The 19,110-nt window shown below is 40.8% G+C and overlaps 1 protein-coding gene and 1 long non-coding RNA gene across 2 annotated transcripts in view; one reads left to right on the plus strand and one right to left on the minus strand.

The window, feature by feature from the left end:
- Nucleotides 1-11,109, plus strand: part of si:zfos-464b6.2 (uncharacterized) — a 39,830-nt gene extending 28,721 nt beyond the window's left edge. Inside the window, exons 4-9 of the mRNA XM_050061024.1 lie at nt 891-1,107; nt 5,245-5,360; nt 5,684-5,795; nt 7,369-7,570; nt 7,953-8,288; nt 10,934-11,109. Of these exons, the coding sequence (XP_049916981.1) occupies nt 891-1,107; nt 5,245-5,360; nt 5,684-5,795; nt 7,369-7,570; nt 7,953-8,288; nt 10,934-11,072 (1,122 nt within the window). The 3' untranslated portion in view covers nt 11,073-11,109. The remainder of the gene's footprint in view (nt 1-890; nt 1,108-5,244; nt 5,361-5,683; nt 5,796-7,368; nt 7,571-7,952; nt 8,289-10,933) is intronic.
- Nucleotides 11,110-16,992: 5,883 nt separating this feature from the next.
- LOC126400481 (uncharacterized) lies at nt 16,993-18,694 on the minus strand. The gene is made up of 3 exons (XR_007570981.1): nt 18,230-18,694; nt 17,863-17,922; nt 16,993-17,691 (listed from the first exon to the last, which is right to left on the minus strand). It is a non-coding gene; the product is annotated as an uncharacterized LOC126400481 (long non-coding RNA).
- Between the last annotated feature and the right edge of the window lie 416 nt (nt 18,695-19,110).

The raw sequence follows: 19,110 nt of genomic DNA on the forward strand, positions 1-19,110 counted from the left end.
AGTGATCGTCTGTTAAATCAGTCTGTAAATAATATTTTGACATTATTATTATAATCATTATTACTTTAATGGCATCCGAAGATATTGATGCATTGAACAGGTGACAGTCTGCGGCCGTTCTCAAAATGCACTTCTGTCACGCACTTCAAAAGCAACTTTTAATAATTTATTTTACGAAACGGGGGAAACAAACGTGAACAAAAACGGTTCCATATTTCATATTAAATTCAAAAGATAACGAAAAAACAGCTACAAGTGAGAGGGAATAGTGATAAAGTGGTCAAACTTGGTCAAATCCACAGCCTCAACCCATCCGACAATGTTAGACTGACTCACCAGCAGACATCACTACATGAGGGTATACAGTATTCAGTACTTTGCCAAACAAAGTCTGCCATTGTTCTGCCACGGTGTTCTTGGCGCAAAGCCAGCATTTATACTTTGCCATGTGTGGCTTATTGCAATCAGGGGCAAACTGCACTCAGCTGCCAAACATTGTGGGTGTGTTTGCGCTGGTATATCATTAGCGCAATATCCTTTGTGAATAGGACATTAAGACGGAGCAAACTGCGGGTGCAAGTGAAGTGCAATTCAAGGTGCTATCAGCGGCCGCAGTTCATTCTTTGTGAATTCGGCCCTCAGTGTGCAAACGTGATTGACATAGTGTAAGGTTGTATTTATTTTTAGATGTGCAACAATTTCAGGCAAAAAAAATGGTTTAGGTGTGCAAAGGCCTTCTACACAAAATTAAAGTGATATAGATATTTGATCAAAATGTTAAATTAGTGCTGAAGGTGTGATAGAAAACATTTACAAATACCAGGATAAAAAAATTTACATGCTCCCCATAACATGGCAATACCATCCTTATTCTTTTCTTCTGGTGGCAGGTTCGTATTATTGCAGTGGTGCTGAGGAGCGAGACAGTTGCCTATCGCTGCCTCCTCCGTTGCCAGGAGCAACTGCGCATCTCTGAAGGTGTCAGCACCACCCACAGTGATCACTTTGGCTTTGCATACGGGACAGCAGACATCATGTGTCCTCTCCCCTTGGGCTGTGAGACTGCATCTCATGTCACTGTGATCTCTGCTGCATCTGACTCAAACGGTACTGAAGGGTTCTGCACATGAGGTTTTTAGCATGTTAGCAGCAGGGCTTCTTGCTGTGGCAATGTCAGTCTGTCACTCCTGTTGACCTTTTCCTCTAGCACCACCATCAGCAAGTCAAAGTTTTCACTTAATTTTTAAAACATCTCAACTTCTACCAGATGGATTGACCATTTTTTAATGGTGCCCAGATGACATGTCTAAAGGCCTAGACATTAGGGGTGTGCCCAAATACGAATACGTTATTCGTACAGGCACGAATAATGCCTTTGAAACAGATATTATTATTATTATTCGGATGAGAAAAAACATGTGCGTCATGCACTTTTTTGGGGGGGGTCATGTGGTTGAGAAACGCCGCGCTAATAAAACAAATCAAACACTGGCTATGCCTGCTTACGGTGAGACAGTAAGACACATTTTCACTCACCCGTTGTCTGCCAGATAGCCTAAAGTTGAACGGTCATCAAAGCAGCAAGTTCCTTAATCCTGTGTAGGCCTAATGTTAGCTGGTCCTTCTTTGGTATCGAGTTGAAAGCGCATTCCACCAGCAAACGTTATTATCCATTGCTGTTATAGAGACAGAGCGCAACACGTCATAATCTGAAAGCCACGCCCCCAAAGGGGAAACGAGGCCCGCTTTCCCCTCACACTTTCCCCCTCCGTTTCCAGCCTTTTGAGTTTTCCCTAAGTCCACGGCCAATAAGGCTAAAAACCCAGTGCTTAGCTTTTATCAGCTGTCGAGCAGAAAAACGGAACCTTGTAGAAGACAAAAGTGGATACAGGCAATAAAACGTGAGGCTTCAACAGGGAAGAAATTGTGGGATCCTGACACTATGCCTATGTGTGCAGCAAACACTTTGTCAAATCCTCCAAATGTATTTTTTAGAGTAACAGGTTAACTGTATTTATGTATGTTAAGCTAAAGCATTGACAGTATGAATACAACTTCTGTTATAATTGTGCCCCGCGCTCCGCGATTCAAGCAGTCCATTCCAGCGGTGCGCTCTAGCACTTCTCTCAGTCTACCAGCATGTAGAGGCATGTCTCAAAACAACAACATGTGCCGGTAGTAGGAGCAGGCTGACGGCTGAGCATGCCGAAATGCTCATATTCTTAAAAAAGAATCTCCACATCATGTTTTCTCCAAGACGAGCAAGGTAAGGAGAAGGGACACTGAGGTAGACCGGCAATATTAAGCTTATTAATATACCGTTGCCTCTCTGGTAGGCATAGCGTGCTAAAATAATCCTTTGCCATCTTATTGTTAGCTAATTATTAGCTAGCTATAGCTAATAATTTTAGTTAGCTAGCAATACAGTCGTAGAGACTTGAAGGCGCGGCTGCGGAGGCAGAATGACAGCGGACGAGCGAAAAAGGGGAAAGTGGGCCTCGTTTCCCCTTTGGGGGCGTGGCTTTCAGATCATGGCGCATTGCGCTCTGTCTCTATCCACAGCGACCGTTATGGTGCGAGCATTTTACTTGCATTTGCGACTAAAAATAGTTTTGTGCGAGCAATAGAAATCATTCAGGAGCACGCTGTGTGAGTACAGATTTCAACCAGCAGCAGAAACGAAAGGCGAATCCTGCCGGTTGTGGGTTGAATGGGGGTCACAGACAGGAATACGGCGGAGTACTATGGCCACTGCAAGATAAGGATTTACCGGCAACTGAGAAGCCTGGCTCCAGGTCCAATAATTTCCTCTTCGTTGGTGTCATGCTCCACAGTGACTGATAGCACCCAGCCCACTGTGGGTCTATTAGGGAATGTACTAAAATATACCAACCGGGCTGCATGATGTGTCTGGTTTATGCACTGATAAGGGACTGTTCTTAACTTACCAGAGGAGGAGAGTGGCTGGTTGAATTTTATTTTATTTATTTATTTTATTTTGATCCCCCCTATAGCCACAAATATTTTTCCTTGAGCTTTTCGAAGTGACTGGTGGATTTGATTCGTAAAGCTGTTTTTCCCCCCAGTCCAAACTGATCATTCATTGACCCATGTTAGAGACTGGCCTAAGCCTATTGCCTAACAAAAAGCTCAGTGACAAAATGTTTAAAAGAGTGTGTTCATTAAATCTTCATTTTCCTAGTTCAAATTGTCTGCTCAGTGTTATTCTTACTATGTCTTATATAAACTATTCCAAATGCAAAACAGATTATTATTATTATTATTATTATTATTGAATAGTGAAGTATGAGGATATGGAAATATATTTCAGAATTATTATATGCCAATATTAAATCAATTTGATGCTTTGAATGCTCAGAAATTGCATTGCCAAGAATATTAAGTTACAAAATACAATGTAATACAACTTACGGTATAAGCCACGCCCACTTGGGTTTTTTATCTGAATACAAATACAGATACATATAATTTTGCTGGTTGAACAGATACAAATACAGATACAGATAATGACGTCTCTGCGCATCCCTACTAGACATACCAAACCGAAATCTAAGAACTAGTGCCGATGAAGGCAGACTATTGCATCGCCTGTGTCTCAGCCAAAAAGTTGTGCTTGAACACATCGCAAAGACTACAGTCAACGGCTAACTAGCATGTACATTCTGCACCTGTGTGAGAGGAAATAACTCTCCATCCTAACAGGCAGAGGTAGTTTGTATTCATCATTCTGCAGTCTCCAACGCTGATTCAACGTGCTGAATCGGCCAAAAAACAGCCGACAATGGCTGACTAGAGCCAATGGTGTAGAACACGCAGCAAAAACTAGGGTGATAGGCGCTAACTGACGGCACAACATTGGCCAACAGTTGACAGTTGGGTTGGTGTGTCAGGATCCTAAAAGACCTCAGTGATCTCTGACTTTTCTTCGACCCCCACCATGAGGTTCACATTTGTGCTTTTGAAGGAAATTTCTCAACAACTATTGGATGCATTATTTTACACTAGCTTTATCCTCTACCTTTTCAGCACTGTCATGAGGTCAGAAATGTAATTTGTCCAATACTTGGGTTTATGAGTGGATAGCCTATCCCCAAAACATCATGACATGAAATTCCTATCAGCAACAGCTGATTTTATTGCTAATTAACAAACATCAACATGCTGACATGTTAAACTAAGTCACACATCTTTTTTGGATGCGTTTTTTTACTACAATGTCCACAAAAAAAGTTATACACAGTATTTAAATGAGGTAATATGCATATATTTGGCGCAAAAATTGCCCCTTTCTATGCAAATGAGCCTCACTGATAAACAACGTCTAATTCACTAACACCAGCGCTAATAGCCACACGCAGTTTGAGTGAAGTAAATAACGTCTTTAGAAAGCTGGTGCAAACTGGGCGCTCCTCTGTGGAAGCCTCTCGCCCAGACTTTCCAGTGATCGTGGCAGCAGTGATCGTCTGTTAAATCAGTCTGTAAATAATATTTTGACATTATTATTATAATCATTATTACTTTAATGGCATCCGAAGATATTGATGCGTTGAACAGGTGACAGTCTGCGGTCGTTCTCAAAACGCACTTCTGTCACGCACTTCAAAAGCAACTTTCAATAATTTATTTTACGAAACGGGGGAAACAAACGTGAACAAAAACGGTTCCATAATTCATATTAAATTCAAAAGATAACGAAAAAACAGCTACAAGTGAGAGGGAATAGTGATAAAGTGGTCAAACTTGGTCAAATCCACAGCCTCAACCCATCCGACACTGTTAGACTGACTCACCAGCAGACATCACTACATGAGGGTATACAGTATTCAGTACTTTGCCAAACAAAGTCTGCCATTGTTCTGCCACGGTGTTCTTGGCGCAAAGCCAGCATTTATACTTTGCCATGTGTGGCTAATTGCAATCAGGGGCAAATCAGTGGCAAACTGCACTCAGCTGCCAAACATTGTGGGTGTGATTGCGCTGGTATATCATTAGCGCAATATCCTTTGTGAATAGCACGTTAAGACGGAGCAAACTGCGGGTGCAAATGAAGTGCAATTCAAGGTGCTATCAGTGGCCGCAGTTCATTCTTTGTGAATTCGGCCCTTAGTGTGCAAAGGGCTTCATTCAGGTGTTTTTCTAACTCTTCCTATTTAAATGTAGTGTACTTTAAGCATAAATGTGATTGTAAAAATGTATCTGTGGTTCTTTTCTGTGGACTCTTAGATACACTTGACAAAGAGTTTTTGGAGGTGAAGAACCAGAAGGTGCAGAGTGACTCCTTTCCTTACAACTTTGTCGTCTGCCTCTCCACCATGTTTGATTTTACAAACGTGCTACAGGTAACTTTATGTTACACTGATTTTACAGTTATTTAGAATTTTTCTTAGTTTATTAAGCACCAAATCAGAAATTAGGAAAATATTTTACTGAAGACCAAGACAGGTAGACATGACAAATGCAGAGTAACAAAATGGTACAGTTAAAGACAGTTGGCTGTTATTTCCATGCCTGGCACCTTTCCATCACACATGACAGTCAAAAGAATGTTTCCTTAATGCTTCTTACTACTATTTTCCTCTGATAATGGAGAAACTGAGTCTGGTTAGAGTTTTAGTGCCTGCATGTCCCTGGAATATCAACGAATGCTTGTGTTTTATTGTAGCTGGTCCAGAGTTTGGAAATGCTGCAGTTACTAGGGGTTAACAGAGTTGTCATCTATAAGACCAGCAACAGCCCTGAAACGCAGCGCATACTGGACTACTACATATACAAAGGTGAAGTATGTGTCTCTGTCTTTACAGCACAAGCAGCCACAGCAGGGGTTATCTTATCCACTGTTTTCCCTTTCAGCACTATTGTGTGAACAGAGCAGCCAAATGCCCATTTTTCCTGCATTGACTTCCTTCCTTCAGCTCCCCAGGAGGAGGATTAAAAAGCTGTTAAATGCCCTGCTTTCCAGGTCCATGAAGTCAGGACATTCCTTCGAACTCTTATCTGGTCAAACTTTTTTTTTTTTTTAACAACGGAAATCGGTTGTTTTCCAGTCTAAAGACACTGATCCCAATATTAACACAACTTGGAAGACTATGAAAGCCCTGACAGCACAACCCTATCAAGAAATCTCCTGACTTTAAACCGGATTTACGTGTGTACACAGTGGATTTATCAGAGCTGCCTGCTGAACCCATTTTAAATGTTATCACTGGATTGAATGGCCTTTGTCAGTGGTTATCAGCCTCATAGATATGGGTTAGAAGGGGCCTGCCACATATACTGTTATCAGTTGTCATGGGGGACGCTTTTGTTAGGTTTTACTTTCATTAGGTTTAGGTGTCAATTCCTGCAGGGTTAGGTTTAGGAAAAAGATCATAGTTTGGGTTAAAATAAGTACGTTTGTTGTGTTTTGTAACATAACATGATATGACGAACTAATGTATATCAGGTAAAATATGTCAGTGTTAACTTTTCTGTTTCACATGAGACATGAGCTGATTGAGCTGATGACATGATTTGCCTTAGTGAAAAACTTGTGTTTTTCTGACCTATCCACCATCAAGACATCATTCAAACATGGACTTTTCATGGTCTTTATTCTGCGTCACCTGTCTTCCCTCTTTGCTCCCGCCAACTGGAGGTCACTGCGTAACAATAAACATGGTCATTTAATGAGCTGATAACAGCATTTTGAACCTGCTATTAGATGTAGCAGGCCCCATCTAGCCCATATCCATGAGCCTGATAACCACTGATAACACTCATTCAGACATTCAAAGCCTGTGTAACACATTGATGTATTACGATACCTGGATACAATGGTGAATGCAGGGCATCGTTCATTCCTTTGCAAGTTGGCCAAAATGGTTCACCAGCTGCGTATGAAACTACTTCCTCACTGTGTGGCTCATAGAGCAGGCACACTAAATACTTTGGGCAGCCGAGTGTGGCCAAGTGCGGGAAAGCTGTTAACTTCAGTTTAGTGCTAATGGGGATAAAATGATTGAATCTTACAGTTCTTCATTCCAGATAGTGAAACAAGTCGACAATGTTTTGGTTAAAAAACAACAACAAAAAAAGATTTTTGTTGATCTTGAACAGTGGTCTGCAGCTTGGCAGTTGCCTAACGTAGGTTTTACGTCATCCACCATCCTGTCCATCTCCAGAAAGCAAGGTCAGCTCATGTAGGCTACTTAATCACTTTAGAGACACTGACAAGACACAGATGAACCATACAAATGTAAGGTGCCTGTGGTTTGCATAAATGTACAATGCCAACATTTTCTTGTAACTAAAATGCTGAACTAAAACCTTGCAGCTGCTAACCCGTGTCTACCAATGTCTTCTCTACAGGTTTTGTAGAGGTGATTCCTTGGTCTCTGTCCAAATTTGTGAATGTATCTCGAGGCTGGCTCCCCGAACACGGTCCAGGTGACCTCCACTACTTAGGCCAGATTCCTGCTCTCAACGACTGTCTTTACAGATACATGTACCAATCCAGATACGTGGCCCTGCAAGATATGGATGAGCTCATACTGCCTCAATCAGTCAACAGGTAGCACTTTCTTTTAGATAATGGACACTTAAAATGAGACAAATGTCTATTGATAAATTGAGCTTTAGCCACAGGAGATGATGCCTGGAATCAAATATGTAATATCAAAATGGTTTATAGATTTTACTACTACTAGAAATACAGAATATCTTTATGTGATTGTAATTACCTTCAAACTATTTAAGTCAACGCAGTAGTTATTGATGCTTCATAGGAATAATAAATGTTCACAAATGCAACAGTATATTCATATGTGCTTTCAACCTCATTAGAGTGTGCTCTTGTTTGTTATAAAGCCTTTATGAATTGTTTACATACTGCTTTGAAATGTAAATGGGTGTGACTGTTGTTGTTTTTTTCAATGTGTATTTTTAATCATCAGTTGGTCGGAGCTGGTGCCACTGCTGGAAATGAAATATGGCGAGGACAAGTGTTACATGTTTGAGAATAACGTGTTCCCCAACACCGTTTCACTGCCTCCACCCACCTCTCAAACTCTGCCCCCGCCGAGTTGCTGTCCCGGCTGGGAGAATGTGTCCGGGGTAAACATCCTGGCTCACTTGTACCAAGAACCCATCATTACAGAGACACATTACACCAACTTCAAGATCATTGTCAACCCCAGAGCTGTGTTCTCCACGAGCGTCCACGGACTGCTGAGCTCACTGATAGACTGCTCCTGGGTTGACAGGAACATAGCACGGATGTACCACACCAGGTAGACTGATGGTTGTGTTCTTTATAATCAAATGATATATATGTGATTTCACTGTTTTTCATTGGTTTATGTAGCTGCAAGAAAAACAATAATTCAAACAATCTTATAATGACAATAACAATAACAATAAAAATAATAATAAACTTTATTCATATAGTGCTTTTCAAAACAAAGTTAGAAATTGCCTTAGAAAAATAAAAATGGTAAAATTCTTAAATTGTTTTAAAATGCTTAAAACAATTTATAAACAGTTTAAAACTTATACAACATTAAGGTAAAGAACCCAGTATCAGACAGAATCTAATAAGTTAAACAAAAATCAAGAAAGCTAAGAGAATGCCTTTGTATACAAAAAAAAAACAGAATTACCACAAAAAATATCGCCATTTCACATTTCTGCAAACCATGGATACATTCTACTTGTATGTTATTATGTAGCAGATTAATGAAACTTTATATTTCAACAACACTGTGATTAATGTATGGTTAGGCATAGGCACAAAAACTGCTTAGTCATGGTTAGGAAAAGAATATGTTGTGGCTTAAAATACACGATATGGGTGCACAGTCCCCAGTGGAAAAGCAACAATGTCTCGGTTAAAAAACAGGTCTCGGGGGAAAAGAAAACAATAGACACCTGACCCTTCGCTATGTCTTCGTCTGTGTTTCTGTTTTTGGAGGCATACGCTGCCGGTATGCCTATATTGTTGAGGTGCTTCACCTGCTCTTCCATAATGGAAACGAGCGGACTGACAACCAGCACGATGGCATCCTCAGGCCAACGAGCATCTTGTCTTGCCAACAGAGAGCAAGCTGTTGGCCACACTTGGTAAATCAAACTTTTGCCAAAACCTGTCGGCAAGCAAGCTAAAACGTCCCGTTTCTCAAGAAAACATTTTAAAGACAGCCGCTGCAGTGGCTTTAAACTGTTCACAGAATGAAAACTAGCTACTTGTGATAGGATACGGTTGTAAATATCCTCTCTTAACTCCAACTCCATTGTCGCGTGTAGAAAAATAATTCAAATGGTCGGGAGCTGGGCCAGTTAGCTCGCGACCTCATTCCTTTCTTCTCAAACGGACTTTCTTTGTTTTCCATTATGATATCAAAAACTCAAATACTCAGAGGTCAAAAAAATCACTGGAGACACGTAGAATCAGATGCAACTGAGTTTAATGTGCTCGCAGGCAACAAACACATCACAACTCAATGAGCCAAGCTCCGGAGCAAGACTGAAATTTCTTTGTTTGCGCACTTGTTTTTATTGTAAAGATTTTCTGCTGAGTCATCTCTTTCTTAATCCTTCCCACTTGGCTCTGATCGTAACGATATCCCACCTCTGCTGAGTCACTTTTTCTCCTTTCATCCTACCACCATAATGGTGTCATATTTCTGCTGAGTAATGTTTTTCCTAGACAATCTAAGACCGCCTCCTCTTACTAGGGTCATTCTCAGGACAAGCTGTAATTCCCCTAATTTTCCACCAGTGTTTCTGAGCCCATCCTCATGCTATTTTTAGAAATGATGCCTAGGTACTTCTCCACCACAATGCTTAAATGCTCAGTGAGTGTGTGTGTCATAGGAATACATGAAATAATAAACCAGTGTGTAATTTGTCAATGCACAGAGTACATTGCTTCAACACGTATCTTTTAAAAGTCAACTAAAAGGTACAGTATATGTCTTCAGTAAATCAGTACATTACACTACACGCGTCTCCAGTTTCTAGTCGGACTATAAACAATGAGCGGGGGGAGGAAACAGAAGTCGGAAACGCCCAAATCAAACCGGAATGCAAAAAAATCGGAAGGAAGTTCAGGCCACAAACCCTGTGAAAGCTTATTTATATCAATGTGTTTTCAAATAATAAGGCTTTCTCGTTAAATGGATTTATCAAACAGACCTAGCAGTCTAGAGTCGCAGTTTCATTTTTTAAGTGTTTTTAAGCTGTGCCTCGTTGCCGCTGATGCATTTAATTGAGGACCATGATAATAATAGGACAAGACATGGAATCTGAGGTTTTTCTGTGTATTTTGTTGAACTCATTAAGGTCTGACAATTTGAGACGTTTAGTTCAAAGCCGTGCGAATGGGATTAACACAACTGTAAGAAAGGTTGGAGTGGGAAAGGAAGTTTGACTTTATTAGTGCCCCAGGAATGAGTCCTAAAACTTGTAAATGGGTTAGCATTTTAGCACTCCTGGTTCCCTTATCTGTAAGTCAGTGGGTTTTTTGAATGGGTTTTTAGTTAGATGACTGAAATAAGGTCTGTGGTTAACACAGGTTTAAGAGACTTTTATGTTTCGTTTTATGACGTAAAAATCACTAGTAAATTACCCACTGAGAAACGTTTGTTTGCCCCAGAGCTTATTTTCTGCAATAATCCAAAATCCAATGGGAAAATCCCATAAACTCTCTGATGAGGGAACCAGGGTGACACCAGCTAATGTGTCAGCGTACAAACATCCCTGCACCACTCAATTCTACAAAATCTAACTAACATCACAGGTGCACCCTCAAAATGTCCTCAGAGAGCTGCACACCATTAGTTAGCCCATCTAGAAATATAGGCCAGCAACTAAATCTGATTCTATGGTGCTTATGTTTAGCGTGTAACCCTAATTTCTCTGCTCTCTGTCTGTGCAGAGCTTCAAGACAAACTGAGCTGACAGCAGACGAGCTGATTTATGACGGCCAACTGCTGAGCTACAGCACCAAACTCATACCAAACGTCAATGCTGTGTTCAGAGAGAGTGGACTTCTACCAGAGGGGAGCATACAGTAGCCTCTGTTTGTCTGTGTGTGTGTGTGTGTGTGTGTGTGTGTGTTGTTTGTCTGTGTGTGTGTGTGTGTGTGTGTGTGTGTGTGTGTGTGTGTGTAAAAGAGAAAGAGAGAGAGACTTATCTGTCTCTTGAAGGACTTGAAGAAAGCTTTGTCTTTTTGACTCAGCAGTTCAGAATCATCTCAGAGGGATACATAGTACTGTACATTTTAATCAGCCTACTTCAAACTCAAAGTTGGCAAGTTGGGTTTCAGATCCTTATTCAAGACCACATTGTGGTTGACAACATATTGCTTTTTTAGTCAGCTGAACTTGGTAACATGTTTAGTGAGAAAACCTAGTGCACTACACCCTCAGAAACACATCATGCATCATGCAAATGTATTCAAAGACACAAGTCAAATATGGCGAGAGCCAGAGTACACAGCCATGTTGGTGGCTCTGTGAGGCTGACACTGTTTATCCTGAGGAGATCATAAATGTCTGAACTAAATTTTATGACACTTAATCCAATAATAGTTGGCTACAAATTTAGACTACCTGACTGTTAAAGCAGCTGTAAACTTCGATAAAATGTTAACAAGTTACTGATGACATGACACAACAACAAACAAATGAAAGCTGGAAGTCAACACCTGTAGTTCTAAATTAATTATTTTAATAATCTTTCATGTGAAACAAACAGTTTGGTTAGTAGAAAATACTGTATTTATTTAGCAACCAAATGCAAGCAGTCATCATTTGAAATTTACGGTCAATTGATTGATGATTCCTCACAAATTAATTTTCTGGACATTCTGATCATCAGAGATTAAGACAAATTCTTTATAGAAATCCTTATAGAAAACTGATAGACAAGCATACAATATTCCATCCATCCATTTTCAACCGCTTATCTGAAGCCTGGTTGCAGGGGCAGCAAAGCTGAGCAAAGTTTTCCAGACGTCCCTCTCCTCAGCAACACTTTCCAGCCCCTCGTGGAGGATCCCGAGGCTTTCCCAGGCCACACAAGAAATGTAATCCCTCCAACATGTTCTTGGTCTGCCCAGGGGCCTCTAACGGGAGGCGTTCAGGAGGCATCTTAATCAGAAGCCCAAACCACCTCAACTGACCCCTTTTGATACGAAGGAGCAGCGGCTCTACTCTGAGCTCCCTCCAGATGTCCGAGCTCCCTACCCTATCTCTAAGGCTGAGCCCAGCCACCCTTCTGAGGAAACTCATTTTGACCGCTTGTATCCACAACCACATTCTTTCAATCATTACCCAGAGCTCATGACAATAGGTTAGTGTTGGGATGTAGATGGACCAGTAAATCAAAAACTTTGCCTTCCGGCCCAGCTCTCTCTTCACCACGACAGTCGAGCATAGCACCTGCATCATGCAGGTGCCGCGTCAAACCGCCGATCTATCTCGCGCTCCATTTTACCCTCACTCATCCGGTTTTAATCAGACTAACACAATAAATCAATTTTCTCTAAAGTCATGTAAATGTACTGACTGACATACGCTGCCATCAAACATGTGAAAACACCCAGAAGAGGGGGTGACATCAACAATATGCTTTTACAAAGAGAGGCATTCTACATCTTCATCCTTAATGCCCTTTCAGCTGAAGGTTTAAACTTAGAGTTTGATCTTAAATCTTTTTTTGTGATTGGATATATCTTGGAAAAAGACAAAACATTTTTCTTAGTAGGATAGTAGGAATTCTTTTCTTTTCTTTCCCAACACAAATTCTGGCCAAAATGAACTTGCTGTTTCCTATTATTGTTTCCTATTTTTCATTCTATTTTTTTCTACTTTTTCCTTGTGTTTCTCTATATAGGATTTTTTTTTATGATTAGTGGTTTTTATTAATGATGATTTTTGATATATTTTTGATGTGAATGCACTGTATCCAGTATATCCTTGTACAGCATTGCTTTTCTTGTCTCTTGTTCCTTTTCATGGAGATATGTTCTGTCCCCTTATGTGGGAGTGTCAGAGAGCGCCATTCAGATCTGTTCTGATTGGCTAGATCTGATTGCCTCAACCTGAGAGTGGATTGACTCTCAATCAAGCAGATCACAATCACCTGAGAGATTAATGTGTTTGTGTCTAAATAGTGCTTGTTGTACTGTGTAATGCTGATTTAAAAATGCCTGACAAAAATGTCTCTGTTAGTTTGAAATGTTGCACAATTACAACTTCTGGGAGCTTTTAATACAGTGTTTGGATCTCCTGTTTGGTTCTTGCTTTAGCAACCCAATCACCAGGAAAAAATGTTGGCATTGTGCCTCTCTGCAAACCACAGGCATGTTACATTTGCCAGTTGTTATCCAGCACAGGGGTGTCAAACTCAATTTAGCCCACGGGCCAAATACTGCCCAATTTGATCTCAAAGTCCCATCAGGAAACGGAGCGATGTCTCTGTAGTAAACATCCGCTTTTTGTTGCACTATCCCCAGTGGAAAATCAATGATGGGTCGATAAAAAACACTCATTATTGGGGGCTGAAAAGCTGCAGGAAACAGCAATGAATATCAGAACTGATTTTGTTGTTTGTTAGTCTCTAACAGTGGTTTGCAGCTTGGCAGGCATCCTGCCCTAGGTGACAAAGCAGGGGACTCTACCTCCCAATGACAAAGTCAGCTCATATACTTAAGTCACTTTAGAAATTTTGATATGATACATATGAAACATAGAAATGTGTCTGTGGTTTGCAGAAACATACAATGGCAACATTTTCTTCTAATGATTGGGCAGTGTCACTCCAACACTCTTTCAGTGTGTCCTTCATAATCTCGCTCCAGTTGATTCTGGTGCACACATGGTAGAGCATGAGCAAGGCCATCTCATAGTGTCTGAAGTTGGCAAGGCAATGTAAACTCAGGCACGGGTAATCGTCAGTACATTCTAGCTTGTTAAGCAGCTCCACCCCCAGCACTACTGCCTCCAGTTGGTCGAGGTATCACCATAAAAGAGTCAAACGTGGTTTACCTCCGTGGCTCGCTGCCCAGCTTCAACCTCACTCCTCTGTTTTCTCCTTATCAAACAAAATCAAAATCCTTTCCCAAACAATTCCCGGGTGTTGCTCATAGTCAAGAATCCTCCCTTGGTGCTGTGGACACACATTGGAAGAGGCTAACAAATGCCCCCAGGCGTGCATCATTAACTCTCTGCAGACTGAGAGGGTGTCAGGATACTGTGGTTATTTTGACACTCTCTAATGTTGTACAATTTGAACAAATGTAAGCAATATTCTCACAGAGTGAAGCATTTACAGTTTCATCTGCTTCATTGATTTGGACATTTACATCTAAAAATGTATCCTGTTGTTTTGGGAAGACTTGGCAGTGGGAGCAGTAATCCTTCCTTTCACTGAATATGCAAAAGGTGCTGTTCGCAAGTGAGGCCAAGTAAAGTCCCCCCCCCCCACACACACACACACACACTCACACGATTTGAGTATGAAAGGCACGACGATGCTTGTGGGCAACGTTCAGTTCTCTAAAGTGGTGGCTTGGCTGCTTCTTCAGTTGGCAGTTATCAGCCAACTCATCCTTTATATTTTTCATTTATTCTTTCAAGTAGGATTAAAGTCACAAAGCACTTCACATCTTATTATTAGTGTACTCTTACTAATGTAGTTGTAATGTCTGTGCTGAACCGCACCATGTATAGTTAGGTTACCTCGTTTCAGTGAGGTTACATTAACTGTTGTAATGACAAGTGGCAAGGTCTGGTGGTTAAGGTCTTTGATAGAACAGCTGTTGAGGACTGATCTGCAAGCAAAAGTTTTTAACTCGCAAGCAAAGAAGACTGATTTAAAAGCAAAATGATTGTACGTTTTTACTTACAAACTTGATTTTTGATTGCAGTTCAAGAAATATGCTCTCAAAACAGTTTTATATGATTGCAACAAAAAGACACATGAAATAAGTGACTCTGCTTTTAACTCCGCTTTCTGCCACTGAGAATCATATCATCTGCACTCCACTGATGATGTCTTTTGGTGCTCACCGTGAACGCGCTTCCCTCAGGGTGAACATATTGAGAGTTGATTGAGCTGGTTCTGATCAGCTGTTCTGGAACCAAAAACTCAAGAGTTTCCCAGCTCAGACTCAGTCAATTCGGAGACAGGGATCAGGCTCAGAGCTTGTTGAGCCTGCTTTCTGAAATAGGGCCCTGGATAACCAGTACTACAAAGCTGGTTATCAACTGGTTCAGTCAACTCTGGGTTTTGCTGTCCCGCCTCCAGCGCGTTCATGTAAAAGGGGCGGGCTTGTTAATTCTTTCAATATCTATTTATCTATTGTGTGATTGTTATTTATTTGTATTACTGTTTGTACTATAGAATTCTGCTGCCTCTTGGCCAGGTCGCTTTTAAAAAAGAGATTCTATATCTCAATAAGCTTTACCTGGTTAAATAAAAAAAATCTAAAAAAATAAATTTAAAAAAAATGCTTGCGTCATCATCAGAACCATGAAGGAATTAGGCTGCTTCATATGATATGAGATCAAATGGTAGCTGATGTTTAAGAGATAAAATATCAGTGGAGTGGGATGTATTCGACAATCTTTTACCTTAAAATGGAAAATCTGGCGATATTGTAAATACCATCCAAAAATTCACCATCATTGGAGACTTAAAAATGTGCAGGTACTAACACGGAGCTATGGGCCTATGTGACATTAGTATAGAGTATTATTTGCTGTTTGGTCGGATGATGATAATACTACTCAAAATATGTCACAAAACATTTTTAACACCAGACGGTTTCTAAAGTAAAGAGTGAAAAAGTAGTTAATGACTGAGGAGGTCTATCTGAACGAAATGTTACATTTATAATAACTGGATCCAATTAACAGTGTGTGGATTATTCTACTAAGAAAATATTTTATGTCAGGTGTTAACAGGCTGTGATCTGATACTCTTAAGTTAACCTGCTCCAGAGCAAGTTAGCTGTTCAGCATAAGTTACCATAGTGATTTATCCTGGTAAAAAGAGAACCAACTTTGTAGTTCTGAAAACCCAGAGTTAACCCCTAAGTTACCTCACTAACACCAAATCCTGCTTCATAGTACAAGCCTCGGTTCAGTCAACTCTGGGTTTTCCTATCAAGCCACGAGTACGTTAATGTGAAAGAGGCGGCTCTTAATTACAAGCAACATCATCAGAACCATGAATGAAGTAGGCTGCTTCATATTATGTGAGATGAAAATTGTTTTGTAAATGAGACAAGTGACAAAATCTTAACGACAAGCTGTAATCTGAATACACTATCTACAAATCCACCATCATCCCAGACTTGAATCAACTCAACAAGTGTCCACTTATCCTAGCTAGTTCCAGTTACGATGTCCCGCATGGGTCTACTCTGTTGCTGATTGCTCAGTTCCAGTTATGGGAATCTGTACTAAAATTGGAACGACACAGAGAAGCTTGGTCTCCTTCATGAGATAGAAGGGCCTGATCTTCTGGGGGGCCCCCCGGTGGCGTAAGCTACGCCTTTACAGGTACTTTCAGCGTAAGTGGGAGCAGGTTGATGCATTCAGGCACCCTGGGACTACTACTACTACCATTGAGGATTGGTGAGGCCTTCAGGGAACCTATCAATATCCAGAATTACTACTAAAATGCAGGAGGGTTTTATTCTGTCTCACAAGCTGCTTTTCTACTCGTTTTCGTTCCCACTCAGTGAGAACTTTTTGTCATCATTGAAATTGTCTCTTTTACACATCAATTTTTTTCATTTTCATATTATAGCTATTCTATTCTGACTTCACACCTATTGGTTTTTGCAGTACTTGCTTTTATTTGCAATTTCATTTTCTCTCACCATGTTTATGTGATGCACCACAACTCCAAATCAAATTTCATGTATGTGAAAGCCCACTTGGCAATTCTGCACAGAGCACTCAAGAGATTAGAGAGATTTAAATGCTTTTTATTACTCACGCAACATTAACACAAAACAATGACATGCAAAACTTTAAGTACAAACACCAAAATTAACACCAAAACTTAAACTTTAACACAAACATTTTAAATTAACACCAAAACATGTTTGTTTTTATTTTTTCCCCTTCTTCCTCTCCTTCTCCTCCCTCTGCTCCCTCTTCCTCTTCTTCTCCTCCCTCTGCTCCCTCTTCCTCTTCTCCTCCCTCTGCTCCCTCTTCCTCTGCTTCTCCTCCTTTGCCTTTTTCTTCTTCTCCTCCTCCCTCTTGGCAGAGTAGTAGTAGTATTTTTTTCATCCTTTTTCTGTGGAACTCCTTTTGAGGTCACCCCTCCCCTGACCTCAGTGAGCCACTGCTCCACAGTCCTGTTCTGTGGGTCAGTGGCCTCGCCGGTGAAAACTGTGGCCTGTCCGTCTAATCCACCGCTGGCCACATTGCGTGCAGGTCCTCTCCTTCCTCTGCCTTTTCACCTGTGCCTGACCAGGTGGTAAGGTGTTTGCCTTTTCCATTCCCCACCTCCACCTGGTAGTCTTTGGTACATGCCGCCGCATCCACTGGTCGAGGGTGACCCCAGATGTGGCGCGGCAATAAATCTTTTTATTGTGTAGAAAATGCTCAATGACAATTATGTCCATGTTGCACCCCGGACGTATGTGTGGTGGGATGTTGTCCCACGGTGAAGCTACACAGACAAAAACACACAGAGATTCATTTAAGTGCAAAGTCTCAATAACAGCAAATGGAACATACAGAGGAAATTATCTCCATATGTATGCTATGTGTTTTGTATAGTTTTTTAACCACAGTAATGTACTTGTGAGTGTGAGTGTGTGTGCTGGTGGGATTGACAAACCTTTGTTTTGGCAGATTAGGGCCTTAAATTGCTTCCTGGCCTTGGCCCGCTCAGCCAGCTCTGCAAGAGGACAAATCAGAGAGAAATGGTATGAAGTTAATGACATATTCAACAAATTCACCACGTTACAGGAGCAAATCAGAGGAGAGCAAAACTTCTCATTCAGTGTGTTCAAATCAGGAAAACAGAACAATTTTCAACAGTTTTTCTTCTCTGGTGTCTGTCAGCATCTTAGTAAGCTAAATCATTGTTTAAAGAACCTCTACACCCATACTTCATACATGTGCACTCTCTTAATGAAAGTGAGATGCATGATATTACAAATTAAGATTTTATGACAGTAGATTTACAAGAAGAAATGTTTTACCTCTTTTTCCTATTTTCCCTGTGCTGTGTACAGGAGGCCAGAAGGGTTTGCTGAATTTCAGCTTGGGTGGAGGGCTGTAAGACTGGGGGTCAGACTTCCATTTCAGGAGCTTCACCTTTTTCAGCGCTCTCAAATCTTTTTTTTTCAGTCATGTCTGCATGAAGACAATTTAAAGAGAATTAATGTAAACTGAACCAAGCATTCAGCAACGCAGTCAAGTCACAATAAGAGGAGAGCAAACTTACCTGTTGGTGCATCGGTCAGCAGTTCTGCCAGCTGAGATGTTGCAACAGTATTTCTTAACTTCTGAGCCTCACCTGTCAACCAATCAGATGTGAGGCCTAGTGACCAACCAACCGATTACTGTTTGTTGACTTCAGCTCCGCCTTTAACACAGTGCAGCCACACATTCTTCTTAGTAAACTTCAACAGATGTCTGTTAACCCTTATATCATCAGATGGTATCACTCTTTTTTAACCAATAGGACCCAACAGGTCAGAGTGAACCAGACAACATCCCAGTCAAGAACAATTAATACAGGAGTTCCTCAAGGGTGTGTGAGTTCTCCCCCTTTATTTACGGTATACACAAATGACTGTATCAGCAGTCACCCTAGTGTTTCTTTCATTAAATTTTCAGATGACACTGCCATCCTGTGTCTACTGGATACAGAAATAAACACCTCTGTGTACAAGCAGGAGGTAAACAACTTTGTACAGTGGTGTGAGGACCACCACCTCACTGTTAACACAAAAAAAACAGAAGAAATGGTCTTTGACCCTGGTCATGTGGGGGACCATACTCCATTACTCATTCATAATGTCAATATTGCTCAGGTTGATTCATACAAATATTTGGGTGTGCATATTGACAGCAGTTT

Source organism: Epinephelus moara, chromosome 2 (assembly GCF_006386435.1).
Source record: "Epinephelus moara isolate mb chromosome 2, YSFRI_EMoa_1.0, whole genome shotgun sequence".
In the NCBI taxonomy this organism is placed as follows: domain Eukaryota; kingdom Metazoa; phylum Chordata; class Actinopteri; order Perciformes; family Serranidae; genus Epinephelus; species Epinephelus moara.